This window comes from Polistes fuscatus, unplaced genomic scaffold (assembly GCF_010416935.1).
Source record: "Polistes fuscatus isolate 324 unplaced genomic scaffold, CU_Pfus_HIC Scaffold10, whole genome shotgun sequence".
Taxonomy (NCBI): domain Eukaryota; kingdom Metazoa; phylum Arthropoda; class Insecta; order Hymenoptera; family Vespidae; genus Polistes; species Polistes fuscatus.
This window is the reverse complement of record NW_025112998.1, coordinates 652,218-665,449: the sequence shown is the minus strand read 5'-3', so window position 1 is coordinate 665,449 and position 13,232 is coordinate 652,218. Positions and strand designations below refer to the sequence as shown.

General features: G+C 32.7%; 3 protein-coding genes across 4 annotated transcripts in view; 2 read left to right on the top strand and 1 right to left on the bottom strand.

Moving 5' to 3' along the window:
* The first annotated feature begins 65 nt into the window (after window positions 1–65).
* LOC122525898 (iron-sulfur cluster assembly 1 homolog, mitochondrial) lies at window positions 66–1,349 on the top strand. The gene is made up of 3 exons (XM_043648934.1): window positions 66–168; window positions 491–544; window positions 778–1,349. The coding sequence occupies exons 1-3, from the start codon at window positions 85–87 to the stop codon at window positions 1,030–1,032; spliced, it is 393 nt and encodes a 130-aa protein (XP_043504869.1). The 5' UTR covers window positions 66–84; the 3' UTR covers window positions 1,033–1,349.
* Window positions 1,350–1,777: 428 nt separating this feature from the next.
* Window positions 1,778–5,940, top strand: LOC122525897 (coiled-coil domain-containing protein 40). Of its 2 annotated transcripts, XM_043648932.1 has the most exons (8): window positions 1,778–2,110; window positions 2,329–2,951; window positions 3,041–3,284; window positions 3,352–3,762; window positions 4,000–4,521; window positions 4,600–4,890; window positions 4,958–5,116; window positions 5,443–5,940. In XM_043648932.1, exons 1-8 carry the CDS (start codon window positions 1,880–1,882, stop codon window positions 5,668–5,670), a joined length of 2,709 nt encoding a protein of 902 aa, XP_043504867.1. In that variant the 5' UTR covers window positions 1,778–1,879; the 3' UTR covers window positions 5,671–5,940. The 2 variants fall into 2 exon arrangements, with proteins under 2 accessions (XP_043504867.1, XP_043504868.1); XM_043648933.1 differs by lacking the exon at window positions 5,443–5,940 and having other exon boundaries at window positions 4,974–5,104.
* A 1,029-nt stretch (window positions 5,941–6,969) lies between these two features.
* Window positions 6,970–13,232, bottom strand: part of LOC122525927 (LIM/homeobox protein Lhx8-like) — a gene marked incomplete at its 5' end in the record, with an annotated part of 50,403 nt that continues 44,140 nt past the window's right edge. The window contains 2 exons of the mRNA XM_043648970.1: window positions 6,970–9,846; window positions 10,372–10,515. Of these exons, the coding sequence (XP_043504905.1) occupies window positions 9,684–9,846; window positions 10,372–10,515 (307 nt within the window). The remainder of the gene's footprint in view (window positions 9,847–10,371; window positions 10,516–13,232) is intronic.

Genomic DNA, 13,232 nt, shown 5'->3' with positions numbered 1-13,232 from the left:
ATCTTACAAATTTAAAGTAGTTCACAAATTTTTCACTATTTCAGTGATTTCAAATTATAAACAAACTAGAATGACATTTTACAAATGGCGTCATCCATGATGGCTGCCGCCACTATTCGAGCTGTCAAAGGACGAAAAATTCTTTCTACGAGAGCTGCGCTGACATTAGTAAGTATTTAAATAATTAAAAATTTATTTTTTTGTTTCTAAATATAATATATGCAATCATGTTTTAAAAATGTTTTCCTTTATAAATGACGTACAAGTAATCTAACCTATAATTTTTATTATCTTAGTATTATCATGAAAGTAATGAAAACAAATATGTTTTTACAAAAATCATTCTTAATTTTTATAATAATAACTTGTGATTGCTAAAAAATTCTACTATCATCTGACAGTACAATATATGTCAAAATACAGTAATGTCTATTTTAAGAAACAAGTTTTAATATATAGTTAATTAAATCTATATATTTACTTATTTCAGACACCTAATGCTGTTAAGAAAATTAAGGAAATTTTGGATAATAAATCAGAATATGTAAGTACATATTTAATGTCTTTTATGTATGTCATAGTTCTTACATAACATAGTACATTAGAATGTACTACAGTAATAAAATATATATAAACTCGCAATATAATAAAAAATATATATATATATATATATTTTACATTTTGAAATAGAATGTTATTATTATAATTATTCTCAATTGTGAGTAGTTCATCTATTCTTAATCTTCTGAGCTACTTTTTATGCGTTAATAATTATAGATTGGTCTTAAAGTTGGTGTAAAGCAACGGGGTTGCAATGGACTGAGTTATACATTAGATTACGCTAAAGAAAAAAGCAAGCTAGATGAAGAGGTGGTACAAGATGGAGTACGTATAATAATAGATAGAAAAGCTCAACTATCGCTTCTTGGAACGGAAATGGATTATGTTGAAAATAAACTAAGTTCTGAATTTGTTTTTAACAACCCAAATATCAAAGGGACGTGTGGATGTGGTGAAAGTTTTTCAGTATAGTCAATATTAGTTCTATGTAGTAGTCATTTTAAATTGTATAATTAATAGTAAAATGAAGTGATCGAATTAAATAAGATTTAATTTTTGAGAAATAAAATCATTAGGGTATGCACTGAATTAAAAATGTTTGAATTATACATTTATTTTATTGTTTGACTGACGGAGATAATTGTCTTCGATTTTAATTATGGGGTAATATATATTATTTTATGTTCAAATAAATCTGATATTGTTTATTTGTAAGGCTTATCTTTAACTTAGAATTTGATGTTACTTCACATATGTATTTTTAATAGACTACCACTTATCATAGTCAACTAATTTTAAATTATGTATCCTTATGTATATATGTAAAACAAATCTTTTTACTCGTTTAAGTAAAATGATGTAAATATAGATAGATAAATCGTCTATAGAAATAAATATACATTTAAAATTATTATAATGTAGTAATACTCTATCTTGTAATGAACTCTGAGTTGTATAAGATCTTATAGTATCATTACTTTATACTTACATATATCCAATTCTTTTCTTTGAATTTATACTTACACTTAAGTCGTATTTTTAAATACATGCATGTATTTAATTTATAATACCATACTTTTATAATACCATAATTCGTGATCATCATGTTTCATAATAAATACTAATTTTAATTGATTTATTCATTAGCTATTGATTTATAAGCATGTCATATAGTATACGTTACTATGGTAACTCACACAATCTATTTGATCATCACAAGATATTAGATACGTACCTAGTACTTTGAAGTTTTTAGTAGTAGTTTTTAGTAGTTAGTGGTTTTTTATTTTTATTTAGTTAGCCTATTAAATATTGTACAATGTGTGAGACAGAAGTACAGAACCTATCATCTCTTAAATATGATTCATCTACACTTAATCCAGTAGAGAATTCAAACAAGCTATCCAAATCATTTTGGATAGGCAAAGCTTCTGTACCGGTTCCAAATGTTATAGATCCGGATGACGCATTGATGAAAAGATTTCAAAGTGCACTAAAGGAACATCTTCTTCGCTTAAATAATAAGCTTTCAGAAGAAATACTTGATCTTGTAAGAAGAATATTATTCTGCAGTATGTTTTACTTTTCCCCCTTAAAATTGCAAATGCTTAGGAATTTTTTATCTTCATTCCCCAATTTGGTTGTTACTACATTTTATTTTATTTTTTCCTGATTTAGTATTTGCTAACTTATCAACAGTTCTTTTTAAAAAATTATTTCTGTTTTTAATTAATTGATAGTAGTCTGGTAACAATAATAATATTTTAGGAAGCAATTGTAAAATCTACTAAAAAGAAACATGAAGAAGAAAGTCTACAACTTTATTATGCACAACAAGAAATTATGCAACAAGAAAATACTATTGAAGAATACAAAAATACGTTGATGAAACTTACATCTTTACGAGAAGAAAAGAATCAGAAAGTTAATGATATCAAAGAATTGCATAAAAAAGCAAAAGAGAAGATGCAAGAGGAAAAAGAAAAAGAAAATAAACTTTTACGTGATTTGCAAAAAATGACCGCCTTACAAAATCAATTTGCCGATTGGGAAGAAGAAATAAAACAATGTTTAATGATTTCAAAGAAAACATGCCAAAAAGATGCAATTCTTCAGCAAGAATTAATTAATGAGAAACAAAAAAAAGATTGCATTTTATTTAAGCTTCGAGAAGAAGTCTGGAGATTGGAAGAAGAAATAAACAATTTTAATGAACAAGTACAACTAAAATTTAAAGAAAAAGCAGCAACAAGTCAATTGGTTGCAGATGCAAATGCAGATTTAGAAGCTTTGCATAGAGAACATACAAATTTAAGTAATGCGTGGAATGGAGTTGTGTTAAATATCAGTAAACGTGATAAAATATATGATCAATTAACAGCAGAACGTCAGTAAGTTAATGAGATAATGTAGGGTCTTTGTTAATAAATTATAAGTAAATGTATTATTATAATATTATTTTCATTTGTAAATTTTGTAGAAAAATGCATGATTCCTTCAATGCATTACAAACAGAAATAGAAAAATTAAAAAAAGAGACGCTTAAGGAATCAGAAAATAATGAAAATTTAACATCATTACAATCAAGAGTAGAAGATGATTTAATAGTTATCTCAAAAATGGTTTCAACTGGAATTGAAAAAATCAATAATCTTGAATCTGAATTGATTAGAATTACTAAATTTGGGGAACAAACTCTGAATGAATATAATTTTGCGAACGCTGTACGTAATTCGTATTTTCAGTATATAAAATATCATTGCTTTTAATAACTTTTAGTTATTTCTTTAGGAATATCAAAATTATTTAAATAAAGAGGAACAAATCGATAAAGAATTAGCTAAATTAATGAATTGGAAAATGGAACAAGAGAATCTCATTTTTGAGAAATTAAAAGAAAAAATTACACACGACAAAGCAGCACGTTATCTAAATAAACTCTTAATGAATACAAAGAAGATGATACAGGAACAGGAACTTTTAGTTGTTCAAGTAGAAAATTCATATGGAAAGAATTTATTAGAGATAGCGAGATTAAATACTTCAATAGAAAATGAAAAAATGGAATATCAAGAAATTTCGCAAAGAAATAATGAAAAGGAAAAGGATATAAACGAATTGCAAAAAGAAATAAAGAAATCTGACGCCACAATTGAAAGAAAACAAATGAAAGTTATTACTTTAAACAAAATGATCGATCAGGTATGTTTTCTTAACTCTTGTACCGTTGTTGATGACTAGCTCATAGTATACTGTTGGTATTTATGATGCATACATATATTTGATCACCTAAGCTATTAGCGTATTTGCAAAATGTGCATAGGTAGCTAAAATATTACTGTCAATGTATTCTTATGTATACAAATTTATTACAGTGAAAGGATTAAAACAATTTTATAATTATACTGCATAAAGGTTGAATAATATTTTTTACTGTAGATTTTAGAGAGTAATGGTGGTGAAGAAATCAGTCCGCAAGATTTAAAAATACTTACTTTAGAAAAAAATATTCAAGAGACTGAACAGAACAATCAAAGAGCACAACAATTTTGGTTACGCCAGCAAGGATACATGGTTACATTGAGTCAGCAAAGAGATGAACAACTTCAGCAGCTTAATCTTCTTAACAAGGAGGTTACGATAATGAAGCAAAAAAATATGAAGATACAATATCAGTTAGAAAAATTTGAGAAAGAAGATGCAAATCTGAATAAGACAATAAATTTGTTGCATCAGAAACTTTTACAATTAAATGCAAATCTTGTTGTTCAAAAGGAGCTTAGGGAAGAATTAGAAGATAAAAATTGTATTAAAAAGAATGAATATTTGACGTCATTGGAAAATGCAGAGTTTGATCTCATAAAATTACAAAGAGATTTACAAGTATTAATAAATGAGAAATCAACTTTAAATGAAGAACTAAGTACAGCACAGAGAGAAAGCTTATCTTGGGAGAAAAAAGTAATTTGTATAATATTATATACTTCAGTGATGCTGCAAATTTTTATTGATTCCTCTTGATATCTTCTTTTCCTTCAGGTTCAAATAATGCAAGAGACAAGTAAAGAAATAAAAAGTGAACGCACTAGTGGCGGTGATATAGCAGTAATGAAGAGTGAAATTCACAGAATGGAAATGCGTCTTTCACACTTAAAAAGAGCTCAAGAAAAGTTAATTAACGATATGGAGTTTTGTGTAGGAAGACGAGATGTTATTTTGAATAAAGTTATGGGCAAGTTGAAGAAAAATCCTAAGGAACAACAAAATCAAAAAATAGTGTTTACCAAACGTATTAAAGATCAGAAATTAAAAATAAAACAAATCTTAAAGGTGCTTTTTTATTAGATTAAAACTGTTTTAGTGTGTAATTTTTATTTCTTCTTATTATTGCTTTTAGGAAATGAAACAAATAGAATCTAATATATTACAAATGGAAGGTAAAATGAAAGAAATGGTAAAAGAATTAGACGAAAAAAGACAAGCACTAAAGGTGATTGAAGATAGTATTCCTGACATAGATCAAGAAATCATGAAAATGGATATGCTTAAAAGTTATGTAAGTTAAATCAGAGATATGCAATTTTTTTTTATTAGAAAAATGATTTTTGTGTAGGCTACGCCACTGCGTAATGACTTCTCGCTAAATAATGTCTAAGGACAAATAACTACTAAAGAGGGTTTTTTTTTTTTATTTAAATTAATGTTACAATGTGGAAATATCTTTAATTCGTATTTGTAGATGAATGTATATTCTTTTCATTTAGTATTAGCTTATTCTTTTGCTTTGATACACTAATATCGTTAATGCACCTTGCTATAGAAAAAAAAGTTTACAAATTAAGTTTTTATCGTTTCATAAGTATAATCTATAATTGTTTCCAGAAATTAAAATCATTAGTGTTTAAACAACGTAAAGTAAAATTGCTTCAAGATATTAAATCCGGTCGCTACAAAATGCTTTTTAAAAATGAAGCGTTATTGAACGATGAATTACAAAACGAACGAATTCTTCACAGTTATTTAGTACATGTGATGGAGCAAACGAAGCAGGATTTTCCACTTTTGAAAAATAGTATACATAAAATAATATTGACGTTACAAATATTGTAATAAAATAAATTTCATTCGATTAATGCAATACAAATCAAATTTTACTTCAAACTTTTGTCAATTATCGTGAAAAAACATTTCAATGAAATTCTTTAAAAACGATATTGTTACCTTCAATTCGTCGGATTTATTATATTTTCATCGTTGTAAAAGCTGAAAAAAGAGAGATGATAGATGCGGTAATTAATAAGCCACATTCGTCATACATATTTTTTTTCTAAAAAGTTGTATTTTTATTAATTAATAAACGTGTTCGTATGTGTGTCCGAGTCTTTCCGTGTAATAGTATTTTACAAGAGGCTTGCGAAACCGCATTAAAGATGTCCGGTCCCGGTTTTTAAGAAAAAATCGAGATAAATCAAATAACAAAATTAACTAAACGCAAAAGATCGTCGTTGATCTGTGCGCGCGTTCGTCGAAGAAAAACTGAGGACGTGTCCCGTCGAAGTCTCAACTTCAAATACTGTGGTGCGCGTCCCCCGTTTCCATTATATTTACACACATTGCCTCGAGATCCAAGAATGCCGCTTATTATTAAATGACAATAAATACTATTATTATAATAATGCATATATCATCGATATTATACATAATATAAATATTATATATAATATAAATATTATATATAATATAAATATTATATATAATATAAATATATAACACATATTATTATTATAATAATAATAATTATTATTTATTGCAGAATTCTAGGATGCAGTTCGAGCATTATTTATTCCAGGAATCGAGGAATGTCGACCTTTCTGGCGCATTTCGAACCTTTTCTTATTGCTGTCTTTTTAAACGCGTACCTACGAGTCAAATAAGCGCGCGAAACAGACGATCGATCCGCGAGACGTTTAAATAGCTGCCAATATGTTGAACATATGTTGAATTTCATTAAACAATGAGCAAAAGTAAGAAATAACACATTTCAAATAGATGAATCGCGATCTCGCGATCTAAAAAAGAAAAAAAAAAGAAATACATTGAACAAGATTGAGAAAGAAAAAATAAAATATAAAGAAAATATAAATCGTGTTGAGGCACGTAGTTTGTTAATATTAATAACAAAAAATCAATGGCACGTCATCGCGCGGACGATTGTTCGTTGGATTCGCGCGGTGGACTCGTCGTCGCAGCTTATTCTTTTGTCAATAGTAAATACATAACCATTTATATCACACAAACTTTTAACAATATACAAAATGGTACCCTATGTACAAGATTAAATTACACGATCCATCGGCGCGGCACTTCTTCCTCTCAATTTTTTTCTCGCACTCTCTCTCTCTCTCTCTCTCTCTCTCTCTCGCTCTCGCTCTCGCTCTCGCTCTCGCTCTCGCTCTCGCTCTTTTGACAAATCAATTTGCTGAGTGTTGGATGGTTAAAAGTTGAGATCCAACGACCGATGACATATTTAACAGAAAAAAAAGTGCATTGCTTGGTCTGAAAATCGGTCGTTAGATCAATGCGCAGAACAATTATTTAATTATCTCTTTCTCTCTCTCTTTCTCTCCTTCGCTCCAAAGATTGCCGCGTCGCTTTCTCCAAAAGTCCTACCTACGAGCCCTTAATATTTTTTTTGTTTTAAGTACGCAGAGCTCTTGAGACAAAAGTTCGCTAATAACGGAACGAGTAAACGTATAACGATCGAGGTGTTTATTTTTTTTTTCTCTTATCCTTTCCATTATGGTACAGTTTACATCAAAAACTTGTGTCTTTAGTTTCAATATCGAGAGCTTCGAATTGGCTCGTCGTCATCAGTGTGTCGCTTTAGCTTTTCTTTCCCCTCGTCTGTTCATCACGTAAAACAGAATTGGAAGGGATAAAAGCCTGTCCAACATTCGAGAAACGACATTGGCTACGTGCGGTTTATAGATTATATCGCAACGTGTTATAAGATTATACATTTATGTTACATTTATTGCGGATGATCGTAACCCTGTCGCTTGAAAAAAAAAGTTTCTTTATGTCGCGTGCATCCCCTTATTATTTCTTGCGCCTCGTCGTTCAATTTGAGTTTCGAAAATGTGCGCGCGTCTCTCCGATAGAAAATAAAAACGATGTTCGTTTTTTCTCTATTTTATTTATTTTTTATTTATTTATTTTCTTTTTTCCTTTTTTTCTTTTTTCGTAATGTATCTCATTGTCAGTGATCGAAGAAATATACGAAAGCTCACACAAATGTCATAGATCGATGCTGATGCAAATTTCAAATTGCTTCATGCGTGACCCTATCTTTTTATTTTTCTTTCTCTCTCTCTCTCTCTTTCTCTCTCTCTCTTTCTCTCCTTTCTCTCCTTCGTTCTTACTCTGAAACACGCATACACGCAAGTACTTTGACATGATTCATTCACGGGGGAAGAAAGGGGATCATACATTTACAATCTTTCTACATTCACAGCCGTTATTCGAAGGCAGCAATTGGCTGTAAAAGAAAGCGTTCCTACTTGTCGTCGATATGACCACCACGTGCAGAAGATACGTACTTCTGCTTCTTGAGAGAAATTCGCGTTTATATAACCACTATGAATGTAGTGTGTACCACTCGTGCATTCCTCGTTCAATGAATTAAATCGATAATCTTCGTCGAATGAGAGAGATTTTATTCGCGTAACGCGAATATAGTTCCGTTCGATTATTATGAGTAAAAGAAATAAAAAAAAGATAGAAAGGGAGACAGAGAACAAAGATAGGGAAAGGGTGAGACAGTGAGAGAGAGAGAGAGAGAGAGAGAGAGAGAGAGAGAAAGGAAGAAGAAATGACGAGAAGCAAGACAACGTAGTAACCATCGAGAAAGATTAAAATGACAGTTTCAATCGTTTAAGAGTCTTAACGTTGGTACGGGGTTTCACCTTGCAGCAAGAGACACCATTAACGATCACGGGAACAAGGAACGCTTAACGAGTTTACGGAACGTGCTGCTCGGCGAGACGAAAGGACTGATAATTTTGAAAGAAAAATAATTTTCTAAGAGTCGAGGTATTTGAAATGGGTCGTCGCTCGTTTGAATCGCCCAAGTTTCTTTATTGACGTTCATCGTGCATCCCTTCTTTGAGAATTTTCCGTCGTCTGCTGTGCTCTGTGCGTTTCGATTTCTCGGAGGAACATAACTTGAAAAGCATAGATCGAAAAGGAAAGAGGAGCATCATCCTTTTGCCTCGTACACGTAACGTCTCGAACATTGATTGAAGGAGGAGAATAAAGAAGACAAGAAAGCAGACGTGTTGGTTGGTGAGCGAAGAGAAAAATCGACGGCGACTCGTCCTCCACGCGTGCTCGAAAAGTTTGGCGTTTCTACTTTTTTTCGATGATCGAACGAAAAAGCAACATGGCAGCCAACAGCCGGTAGAATTTAGTTTTCGACGCACTTGCGACGATCGAACGATCAATAACGCAGTATATATATATATATACATATACATATATATATGTATATGTATATGTATATATGTATATGTATACGTACGCGTATATATATATACATATACATATATATATACATATATATATATGTATATGTATACGTACGCGTTGATTTTCGATCGTCTTTACAACGCACATTCTTCTCCCGATGCGAACACGCATCTCACGCACGTCATCGTTTTTTTCCGATGACATTTTCTTACAACGAGAGAGGAGGACGTGATCTCCGAGAGAGAGACGCATGCTGGAGACGGGCCTGGCAGAGTACCAACCACCAGGTCGGAGGGGTCTGTTCAGTCACAAGGATCCTGCACCCACGGCGGCCACTCTTGATAACTGCCGGAGGATGGCTGTTGCATATGCGTCGTTTGCTGAGCCGCCAGACCCGGATGCACGAGGCTCATCTGATGGTGTTCGTGATGATGGTGGTGATGATGATGATGGTAGTGCTGATGACCCGGCGGAGGCGGCGAATAGGGATCCCCTCCTACGGCAACGTCCGCAACGTCGACCTGCGTTGGTACGACAACGGGCGTCGCTTGCGGAGAGGGTTGAACCTTCTTCGGGCGACCGACCGGGTTGCCGCCTCATTCGCGGCTCCTTCGAGGCCGACCGACCTTACCTTTCCTTACCGGTGCACCACCGTTTCCTGCTGCTTGTGCTGCTGCAGTCGCTGCAGCAACGCTCGATGATTTCAGTATCTTGTGCCAGTCCGTTTCACAAACCGGTGCACCGGACAATAGATAGTACCTGAAAAATAACATCAACGTTACTTTCATGTTGGAATAATGAACTTTTCTATCGACAAGTCTTAGGTATATTTAAATTCACTATCTTAGAGAACTTAGAACGATTGATCTGACCAAAAGCTGAATTGCTAGATACGCGAAAATATTAGACAAAATATTTTCAATTGGGAAATATAGTTTTGAATGTTGTAAAGACATATAAATGATATAACCATTTCTCATACGATCGCATATACTTTTTTTTTTTAACGTGATGGAATTTACGATACACGAGTACTGTGTACGAGGAAATACTCTGTGTAGGCCGTGTCTCTCTACGGATCTAAAATCCGGGATTATGGTTACAGCGTATCGGTGTTGTTCGGATATTCAAAGGATTAGTTCTATGCAAGCTCGAATAGCCGAATAGTTTGATTACTGGAATGTACCATCGCTTTTAGCTTTTTTTTTGTTCTACCTAATGGACAGGATAATTTGTAGTCCTTCCTATCTGAAATAAAGCAACAACAATGGCTTCCTATCTCACCTGTCGCCCGAAACAAGCTGTCCACCGCATTTGCTGCAGGTGAAGCACTTTAGATGAAACACCGATCCACCCGTCCTCATGACCATTTCATTGGCAGGTATCGGACTGCCGCAACCTGCACAGGCACCAGTATTGCCAAATATTCTGAAACAACGAAGAAATAATATTGTAAATTGTTAATACCAATTATTATCGACAATAAGTTTGTTTCTTTTTTTCATCGAGTATTAGAAATGTCAATCGTGTCGTTGTAAAACATGTCAGAGACTATATCAGTTTTATTATTTTCATGTTACCCAGAAAGATATGTTTAATTGGCTCGATCATTTCAATTAAGTTGAATTTGCCATAATTAAAGACGTAGTTTTCTAAGGATTACTTGACTTGATAAACACATTCTCGGGATAATGTTCAGCAGATAGAAGAACAGATTCCGAAGATCGGTGTGTAGTATCGTCGTAGTGTGTACGCTTGGTTGCATCGTCGACAAATCCTGATAGTAGAGGAATCGAACGAGGAAACGGGCGCCCAATTAGAGCGAACCCAGGGAGCCCCGGGGATGACGTTCTTCGAGCCGTCTCAGCGCAAGTCGACGATAAATATGACGCGTTTCCAATTAAATCTTGCGCCAGTCTCGCCGCGTACAAACACTTTCTAACTAAATGAGGTTAGGCTAGCGACGGCTGCTGTATAGCTCATGCAGAATTCTCTGTATGCAGGTATACATATATGTATACATAGTAGGATGTATATATATATACATGTTCTCTCTCTTTTTCTTTCTTTTTTCCATCATTCTCTTGACTGTCTCGCTCTTAAACGTGTCGTAGGTCGTCCCTTTCTAGTGTTCTTCTATCGTTCTCTTTTTTACTCCCATCTACGTTTCTCTCCCTTTCATTCTTCCTCTCTCTCTCTCTCTCCTCCTTTCTTTATTTCTTTTTTTTCCTCGTTCTCTTTCTATCGTTTCCTCGGCAGTCCTCTCTCGTCCTATCTCCCGCCAGGGCAAACGAGCACATCGATATAATAAGGTGTTGTAAATGCGCCTTTTAATTGGCAGTCTGGCCAGATAACTCGGGACTGGAGTGCACGGCGCGTTTCTATCGGCGTGCAGCACGGTTCTCGTACGAAGTAACGGTCCTGAGTAGATAACGACTCCGTTCTCTTCTTATCCTCCTACCAACAAGTACCCCAACCATTTTCTCTCTCTTTTTCTCTTCATCTTCGCTTTCTATATATTTCCTACGTTTATACGTTAATGCTAGAACAGTTAGGCCAGAGAAACGGAAAATCAATTTTCAAGTTGCATCAATCTCTAGCAAAGATTTCTTTTAACGATTACGATACGTAAATGCATATAAACGTGTTCAGTGATTTTCCTTAATGGATAGTTCGAACGATGATTTCAATCATTTTAGACACTTATTTTTTCTTTTTTTTTTTCATTTTAAAATAAAAGCTAACACCGATGTGTCTAAGAAAAGATAATACTCGTCGCTTTCGAGTATTTGCTAATCCAGTCTGCTCGTCATTATATCGTAAATTGCGAGAGACTGGATAAAGGAGGCAGATGAAACCTTTTCGTTGAATCGTCTTGTTTCATATTACCTGGAGAGAGAGAGAGAGAGAGAAAGATATAACGCTGTCGCTTTTCCTTTAATATTGAGTTTTAATGGAACATGGGACAATAAACAATAGATCTTAGCAAAGCAATCATTTTTCATTCTAATCTCTTGTCATCAATAACTCTCATGTTTCAGTCGCTTATTTACCGCTATTCTTAATTTAAATAGTGGAAACAGGTTGTCAATTGGTACTGGACGTTTGCATAGATCTATGATGTTTGTCAGTTTACGAGATGAATATGTTAACACTGTGTATGCGAGGAAGTGAATGTACAATTAGTATAAGATGTATGTGATGTATGTTTTCAATACGTAAAACACTTACAAAAGCGTTTACTTGATTTTCTTTATTAATGTAAATTGTTAGGTGAATATTATTAAAGTCAATTAGATACACGTTATATATAATATCTTGGATGCGTCTCTCTTTCTGGATAATTATTCAATCGTAATAATAAAGCCAATTAATATTAATATTATTATATACGGCATGCGTGTTTCCTCTTTAATTAATTAATGAGAGAACAGACTGAAGGATCTCATGGGAGTTTTGAGAATAATGGTTAAGTACATAGTTATTTACGAATATATTTTATTTCATTTTATAATGAGATTTGTGTTTAATGCAGACGATATTCATTTCTACATAATTAAAATGAAAATTCTGCTTATCATTCTACTATTTGCTTATTATTGCGAAGAAAAGAAAGAAAAAAAAAAAAGAAAAAGGATGAAATATTTTTTAATGACATTTAGGCCGCATTTCTAAAAGAATTACTATAATTTCGGTCAGTAGTCTATCGTGTCTAAGCAAACGGTCGATTGTTAAAAAAAATTACGTTTTTATTATTATAAAAGATATTTAAATGTCAATTAAATTGTCACGAGAATATTTCCGAGACAAGTTCCTACGTATAAGTATTGTTTAAAATGTTATTCCAAGAAAACAAAAAAAAAAAAAAGAAGAAAATTATTTTACGATCGGTATGAATGTTCGGTTGACGGTAGTTAATTCCGTTCATTAAATTTAATTCAGTTGAAAATGAGTTAAAATTAATGATAAACGTACTACCTATCGGCGAACGACCAGTGCGTTTAAAATAAACGATGCAATTATTAATAATTTTTTCTCTTTTTTTCTTTTTCTTTTTTCAGAAAGGAGAGAGAGTCCATAGAAAGGTGCACGTAAAGGTTGATAAAACTCAATGAATCGAAGGTTAGTATGAAAAGAAAGAAAAA

Coding starts and splice junctions, on each gene's coding strand:
- LOC122525898 (XM_043648934.1), top strand. CDS start 85: ATGGCGTCATCCATGATGGCTGCCGCCACTATTCGAGCTGTCAAAGGA. Junction 169..490: donor CGAGAGCTGCGCTGACATTA/GTAAGTATTTAA, acceptor TACTTATTTCAG/ACACCTAATGCTGTTAAGAA. Junction 545..777: donor TGGATAATAAATCAGAATAT/GTAAGTACATAT, acceptor TAATAATTATAG/ATTGGTCTTAAAGTTGGTGT.
- LOC122525897 (XM_043648932.1), top strand. CDS start 1,880: ATGTGTGAGACAGAAGTACAGAACCTATCATCTCTTAAATATGATTCA. Junction 4,522..4,599: donor GCTTATCTTGGGAGAAAAAA/GTAATTTGTATA, acceptor CTTTTCCTTCAG/GTTCAAATAATGCAAGAGAC. Junction 5,117..5,442: donor TGGATATGCTTAAAAGTTAT/GTAAGTTAAATC, acceptor AATTGTTTCCAG/AAATTAAAATCATTAGTGTT.